Source organism: Malania oleifera, chromosome 5 (genome assembly GCF_029873635.1).
Source record: "Malania oleifera isolate guangnan ecotype guangnan chromosome 5, ASM2987363v1, whole genome shotgun sequence".
In the NCBI taxonomy this organism is placed as follows: domain Eukaryota; kingdom Viridiplantae; phylum Streptophyta; class Magnoliopsida; order Santalales; family Ximeniaceae; genus Malania; species Malania oleifera.
In genome coordinates this window covers 2104088-2112006 of record NC_080421.1, presented here as the reverse complement: position 1 = coordinate 2112006, position 7919 = coordinate 2104088, and the positions used below count along the sequence as shown (strand labels likewise).

General features: G+C 34.1%; 1 protein-coding gene across 2 annotated transcripts; it reads left to right on the top strand.

The window, feature by feature from the left end:
- The first annotated feature begins 5166 nt into the window (after positions 1-5166).
- LOC131156580 (expansin-like A2) lies at positions 5167-7627 on the top strand. Of its 2 annotated transcripts, none has more exons than XM_058110387.1 (5): positions 5167-5266; positions 5644-5753; positions 5821-6002; positions 6865-6994; positions 7188-7627. In XM_058110387.1, the coding sequence occupies exons 1-5, from the start codon at positions 5170-5172 to the stop codon at positions 7419-7421; spliced, it is 753 nt and encodes a 250-aa protein (XP_057966370.1). In that variant the 5' UTR covers positions 5167-5169; the 3' UTR covers positions 7422-7627. The 2 variants fall into 2 exon arrangements, with proteins under 2 accessions (XP_057966370.1, XP_057966369.1); XM_058110386.1 differs by having other exon boundaries at positions 5167-5287.
- Positions 7628-7919: the final 292 nt, after the last annotated feature.

Here is a 7919-nt window from a genome sequence, read left to right as displayed (position 1 = left end):
GAGTATTTGTCGTTTTTGGAGAAAAATACTGTTGTGGAATTATCACAATAAATTCTCAGTGGCCTGACAATACTGTCGACAATCCCAAGTCCTGAGATAAAGTTCCGCAACCACAAAATCTGAATTGTGGCCTCAAATCATGCCACAAATTCAGCTTCCATAGTAGATGTTGCTATGATAGTCTGTTTGGCGCTTTTCCATGATATTGCTCCTCTAGCTAATAGGAACAAATAACCATACGTTGACTTTCGACTATCAACGCATCTAGCAAAATCTGAGTCGGAGTAGCCAACCACCTCCAACCGATCTGTTCTCCTATACGTGAGCATATAGTGTTTTGTTCCTTTTAAGTACCTCGATACTTTCTTTGCAGCTTTCCAATGCTCCATTCTAGGATTACTTTGGTATCTCCTGAACATCCCAACTGCAAAACTAATATCTAGTCTCATACAAGTTTGCACATACATCAAACTTCCAACAATAGATGCAAAAGGAATATTTTCCATACTTTTCTTTTCTAATTCATTTTGTGGACAATCCTTTACACTGAACTTGTCCCCTTTACAAATAGGAGTTGGAGTTGGTTTACAATTAGCTATATGAAATCTTTCTAGAACTTTATTAATATATACTTTCTAAGACAACCCTAACAGTCCAAGTGATCTATCCTGGAATATTTCAATTCCAATCAAATAAGTTGCCTCATCAATATCTTTCATTTCAAAGTTCATAGAAAGAAATCTCTTGGTATCATTTAATAAACCAAGATCACTACTGGCATGTAAAATATCATCAACATATAGAATTAGAAAGATAAACTTGCTCTCACTGACCTTTAGATATATACACCGATCAATGGTGATATATCTCACCATCACTCGTCCAGACATTGTATTTCCAATCAATATTTTCAGTCAATTTATGCACCAGCCCAGACAACCACATTATGATGCTGATGTACGTGTTCTTCGATACATTAAGGCATCTCTAGGACAAGACTTATTTTTTCCTACTGTCAACACTCTTCAAGTCTCAGCATATTCTGATTCGAATTGGGTTAGTTGTCCCCTCACTCATCGCTCCACCACTAGTTTTTTCATTCAGTTTGACACTAATCCAATTTCCTGGCGCACTAAGAAACAACCTACAATGTCTCACTCTTTCGCCGAAGCTGAGTATCAGGCTCTTGCTTCCACTACTTGTGAACTTACATGACTCAAAACTCTTTTAAATGATCTTGGAGTACTGCATTCCCAGTCTATGCTATTATATTGTGACAACCAAGCAGCTCTTCACATTGTCTAGAATCATGTTTTCCATGAATGTACCAAACATATAGAAATCGATTGTCATATCGTGTCATGCCCCGAACCCAGAAATGGGACTCGGGGGTGAAAATTGTAACCTAACCTGTCCTTGTATCATATACGCAGCGGAAAAAGTCATTCTATATCAACATATGCTGTACCATACTAGAGTCTATATAAGAGCAGAACATGGCTCTAACAAAACGTACAAACTAGGTGCCCAAATACAACTCAAAATGAAAACCCAACAAAACTACAGTCCTAGCACTTACCTAAGCGCTAACGCAGTACACCGGCCACTACGCTCCCTACACCAGGACGCTAGTTCCGGTTACTCGAAGGACCTGTAAAATGTACGTACAGTAGGGGTGAGACACCTCTCAGTAAGGAAGAACAAAGGTTATATCGGTGTGGCATTTGAGTGTTATCATGACATAACATACAAACAATTGAATGCAATCTAGTACTCATACACACAATGCATATACGCACGCATACGGCGGCCATTTATACGCAGCCCCGTCACAATACACTCACATGATCAGTACACAGTGTCGTCACACTCATCGGCCCAAAGCCGATCCGCGACAATCCAGCGTTGGCCTTAAGCCATCCGCGAAGCACAGTGCCATCAGCATATGACTAGTCCTCGACTCCCATGGCATTGTACCGGCGCTAACTGGTGGATCCACACCCTTCGGCCTGATCTGCCGGAAAAGGCTCACGCCCTTGGATATAGAGCCGGTCACTCTTGCCTACGTGGCAGGCAATAAACACACGCTCTCAGATATAGAGCCGGACACTCTCAGTACCTCGAATCATTTTGGAATCGCGGTCCAATCAGTAATTCTGGAACCACGCTTCTATTACGAGTTCAGCATATAACACACACATGCATGCTCATATAACCAAACAAACCACACTCATTTGGTAATCAAAAACATGGTTTTCCAAGCAAATACAGTTTAAACAAAGTCAAGGCACGGTTATCCTAATATCATAGTATAAATCACACATATACTCGGTTTTCAACAAAACCCGGGATTCAGCCCGTCGCTCCCTTTTTCCCAAAACTGTAATAATGAAAAACCCATAGTTTTCCCCATTAGATCCCCCTAAATAAGTAGCCAAAACACACACAGGACCGTAGACCACAGTTCCACCATAGTGTAACACATTTTTTTTTTAGGTTTTATGTTTTCAATTTTTCTTTGTCCTCTTGTTTATTCTTAAAAAATGCCTTTTAAAAATTTTAAAACATTCAAAAGATGAATTTTTACTTTTAGTTCTTTTCTTTATTGCTTTCATTATTTCTTGGCACAAGTTTTTATCAATTGCACTATTTATAATTATTAAGAGCAATTGCTACAAAATTTAAATCATTCAACATAGTAAAAAATATACTAAAATCAAGATTAATTATATTAAATGATTTTAAAAAATAGTTCTGTAACAATTTGTTATTAATTGTTATTATGTTGCTAGGAACAAAGATGCCCTATTCACAGAGCAAAAAAATAAATACCCTAGGAATATAATTGTTATATGTGACTAAGAACAAGGCGAAAGATATTACTTTTGAATGTTTCAAGTAGATTAAAAAGATAATGAACATGCAAAAGGAATAAATAAATAAATAAATAAAAACATGTGCCAAGAAATAATTAAAGCAATAAAGAAAAGAACAAAAGATAAAAATTCATCTTTTGAATGTTTTGAAATTTTAAAAGGCATTTTTTAAGAATAAACAAGAGGACAAAGAAAAATTGAAAACAAAAAACCTAAAAAAAATGTGTTATACTATTTGTTACAAAGAGTAAGATTCTAAAAATAAATTTCTATATATACCTCATGGATCTCTCTTGCTCTACAACTAGTAATTAATCAGAGAGAGAGAGAGAGAGAGAGAGGGAGAGGGAGAGAGAGAGAGAGAGAGAGAGAGAGAGAGAGAGAGAGAGAGGAGAGAGAGAGAGAGACGGAGAGAGAGAGAGAGAGAGCAGGTTGGGCAGAAGGGAGAAGGTTGCAAGAAGAAACCGTTGTCAGTTTGGGCGACGATTTGGTCAACGGTTTGGCCTCTGCAGATAACCGTCGATGGTTTTAGGTTTCAGTCTGCAAGAAAAATAACTCTCGACATTAAACCGTCAATAGTTTGCTTGAAACTGTCAACAGTTTCGTTCGGCTCAAGTCACGGAATTTGAATTGAAAGATCAATAGATTGGGGGAACTTGGAGGATTTTCCTCCAAGATTTGCTATAAGAGCATTTTAGATAGTATCTAAGTCTCTTGTACGCATAGGATTTGTTTATATACAATACTTTGTAACCTTTGATGTAAACTTGGCATTTTGATAGTGAAAAATTAGTCATTACACCTATGGACGTAGGCACATTGTCGAACCACGTAAATTTGTGTGTCATTGATTTTATTACTTTTCTTTATTCATTGTGATTGATTGCTTGTTCTATATATTTATCATTGAGTGTTTGTATTACTTCTTCCAGATTAATTTAAGTTCGTGAGTTTTCCCTGCGCATTCATATCAACAAGTGGTTTTTAGGAATTTGTTGGATTGTGATTTTTTTTTTTCATTGCCCCCGCCCCCCCCCACCCAAAAAAAAGATACTCTGAAAACCTAATAAATGGGAAGAGAAATGGACAACCTAGTGAAGTAGTCAAAAAATATAAAGAAAAAATAGTGATTTTGAATTATTCAAGTTCATTTAACATATGAACATGGGAGAAGAAAAAAAATTAATAAAAATGTGTCAATAAATAATGCAAATATAAACAGAAAAATGAAATGAAAAAAAGTGAGTATTGAATGTTTCAAGAAAATTTAAAAGCAAGTTGTCCGAGGAAAGAGGAAAAAATAAAATAGATAAGAGTATAGAGATAATTGACAATATATATATATATATATATATAAAGTGAATATTTCTGTGTGACTTACAACATTATTTATTCATGTAATTAACAGTAACTGGTAAGATTATAAATGTATATCATTCAATATAGTGAAAATCTAATCAAGATTAATTGTTATATTAAATTTAATATATTCTTAAGAAACATTTGTCTAGCAATTATTATTTTCAAAAAAAATATGAAAAAATATTACTTGTGAATGTTCAAACTTCCAAGTACATTGAAAAGATAATAAACATGCAAAAATACAGAAGCAAAAACAAATAAAACGTGTGTCAAGAAAGAGTGAAAAGAACAAATTATCTTTCGAATGATTCAGAAAAAATAATAATTAAAGGGTGTTTTCTAAGAAAAGAGAAAAAATAAAAATAAACAAGATGGCAAAAAAAAAAAAAACAATAGGAAATAAATATCTATTGCGCTATTTATAATAACTAAGAGCAACTGTAAAGGCTATAAAATTTAAATCATTCAACATAGTAAAGAAAATACTAAAATCAAGACTAACTAATTAAATAATAGCTTTGTAATAATTTGTTATTAATTGTTATTATGTTGCTAGGAACAAACATGCCTGATTCACAGAGCAAAAAATGAATATCCTAGGAATATAATTGTTATTATGTTAATAAGAACAAGATAAAAGAAATTACTTTTGAATATTTCAATTACATTCCAAATATAATGAACATGCAAAGAAATAATGAAAGCAATAAAGAAAACAACAAAATTTTAAAATTCATCTTTTGGATGTTTTAAAAATTTTGAAAGGCATTTTTTAAGAATAAACAAGAGAACAAAGAACAATTGAAAACAAAAAACCTAAAAAAAAATGTGTTACACTATTTGTTACAAAGAGTAAGATTGCAAAAATAAATCTCTATATATACCTTATGGATCTCTCTTGCTCTACAAACTAATAATTAATCCCAAAACCATGAATTTCTTCTTTCTTTGCTCCTTCTTGCTTCTCATGATCTCCTCTGCAACGGCCAGCAATGGGTGCATACACAAGAGCAAAGCTAAATTTTACAGTAGCTCTCGTGCTCTCAATAGTACGAATTCTCTCTCTCTCTCTCTCTCTGAGATGTATAGTGAACAGTTTTATTTTGTGAATTGGGGACTCAGGTGGAATTTCTGTGAAATGCCAAATGGATTGTTTTTATTCAGCAAAATTGGAGCAGTTAGGCCGAGCCAAACTAAATCTAATCATGAAAGTTCAAAATTGAGAGATACCCCCAGATGAGATTTCTGTAAAATGTGTAGTGGGTAGTTTTTATTCAGTAAAATTGGTGCAACTACGGTCGACCCAGATTAATTTTAACCATAAAAATTCAAAATTGAAAGAGACCCAGATTAAATTTCACACAGATGTGTGGTGGGTAATTTATGTTCTGTGAATTTGATGCAGGCGGGGCTTGTGGTTATCGTTCCCTAGTTTCAAACCTCAGTGGAGAGTCGCTTGCAGGGGGAGTCTCTTCCCTATACAACAATGGAATTGGTTGTGGCATGTGCTTGCGGGTACGATCATCTGCATTATAAAAAATTAATTTTTGGGTTGATTTTGAGTATGAACATTTTTTGACAGGTGCGGTGCACGGACAAGGCTTTGTGTAGTACACGCGGCACAAACGTTCTTTTGTTCGATCTCAATAATGATAATCAAATAGATTTGGTTCTCAGTAAGGCAGCATTCCAAGCCATGGCTATTACATTTTACAAGCGTGGTGAGCTTCTGAATAAAGGCATTGTAGGCGTGAAATACCAGAGGTAAGCATATACCAATGTTCTTTAGTTTAAGAAATAAAAACTCACAAAAAGTAAAAATGCTTTTTCTGGTTCTTGTGTAAGAACCCAACAAAGGTTAATCTTTTTTATGGTTGAAATCTTCTGGTGTCTACAAAAGATTAAAAGGTGACGGTTTTGTTATACCAACTACCAACCACTTTTATAATGTGCCTGCAGTCTATTACTGATTGAGAAAGAAAAATTAAGTCTTCTTGAAAGAGACCCACTATTTAAAATGATTTTATTAGATGAAAAATTTGATTGTAGGATTCAGTGTAATTTTTTTTTTTTTTTCCAATCAATCGACCCTTTATCTCCTCATACTATGACACCACTTTCTCTCAAGGTCGTATAAATCTTAACTGGACTTTTTCGAGACTCGACTAATTAGATCGTTAAAAAAGATGAAAGGGAGAAGACTAAATTAATAAAAGCATTAATCAATACCTGTCTAGTCCCTATTAAACCTTTACGATGCTATGGAAGGTAATTCTCTAATCCCACCTCTATGCTGGAGTCTATGTCGTACCGTTACGTCTTTCCTTCGAGCTCTTCCGGACAACAATGTGTAAGGGTATTGCCCCCTACACACCCTCATGTATTAGATTTTTGTTTTTTCCTTTTTGTTTTTTGTTTTTAATTTTTTTTATAAAAAAAAAATATCAAGAACAAAACATCGCTATATGGATAAAATGATATCGAACTTTGAGAAAACAAGTTGCTATCTTTCCAAGATCATTTGATCCGTTTCGTCCTTAACCGAAAATCATAGATTCATTTTACCTATAAAAGCTTTTTTATTTTCTTTTTTGTCATAATGGTTTTTAATTTCTTTATGAAACAGGATACCCTGCAACTACAAACAGAACTTAACTGTGCGCGTGGAAGAAATGAGCAATCCATATTTTTTAGGACTTAAATTTTTGTATCAAGGCGGCCAAACAGATATAGTCTCTGTTGAGATAGGTCGAGAGGTAATCAAATGGAAAAACACTCTAACCCTTTATCTTGTTAAAGAGTTTCGAGTCAAGCATTAACTATATTTTAACAAAAGACATTATAAATTTGTGTTAGCTTTTGTTTGATTCGTGCTCCCAAAAAAATAAATAAAAATCTTAATATAACTTTTAGTTAGATTTACTTATGTACTTGCATTTTAATTTGCAGGTTAAAAAATCAAGAATGCCTTGGCAACAAATGAAGCGAAATTATGGGGCAATATGGTCCTCAGGTGTTACTCCAGGTGTGGCACTAAAACTTCAAGTGGGGGTGATTGACGGATACAAGACAAAGAAAGTGGAATCACCCAAAGTTGTGATACCTTCAAACTGGAAAATAGGGAAGGCATATGACACTGGACTAAAAATCACTTCTACTAAACAGGAGAAATGCTCGAAATGAGTTGATGGCCCTTGGGAATGATGACATGAATGATGTTTTCCCTCGCTCATTTCCTTAGATGCACTACTATCCAATATGATTTCTTTATGCGCACGATTGTAAGGTGAAAAGCATATTTGAGGAGTGTTGTATCATAGTTGTTAAAACGTTGCAAGGTCAGTGACATATTTATGTATTGACTTTAATAACAATTGCATGTTTTTTATCTATTATTTTTTACACGTAAAATCTCCCATTGGGTTGAGCTACACGTAGGGTCTCTCATTCTAAAATGACAAATTAAAATTGAAAAATAAAAGGGTTAACTCTCCTTAGGGTTGTACCCTATACATATATTAATGTCACATGTGTCTAACTTGAGTGATCCAACAATCAGTTCAAATATTACATTAATGGTAAGTGATAGTTGGATTGGATCACTTATGATGTACATGTGTCATGTTTATACAAACAAATAAATTCTTTAGCCAAAGTGAAGCAATAAATAATAATAATAAT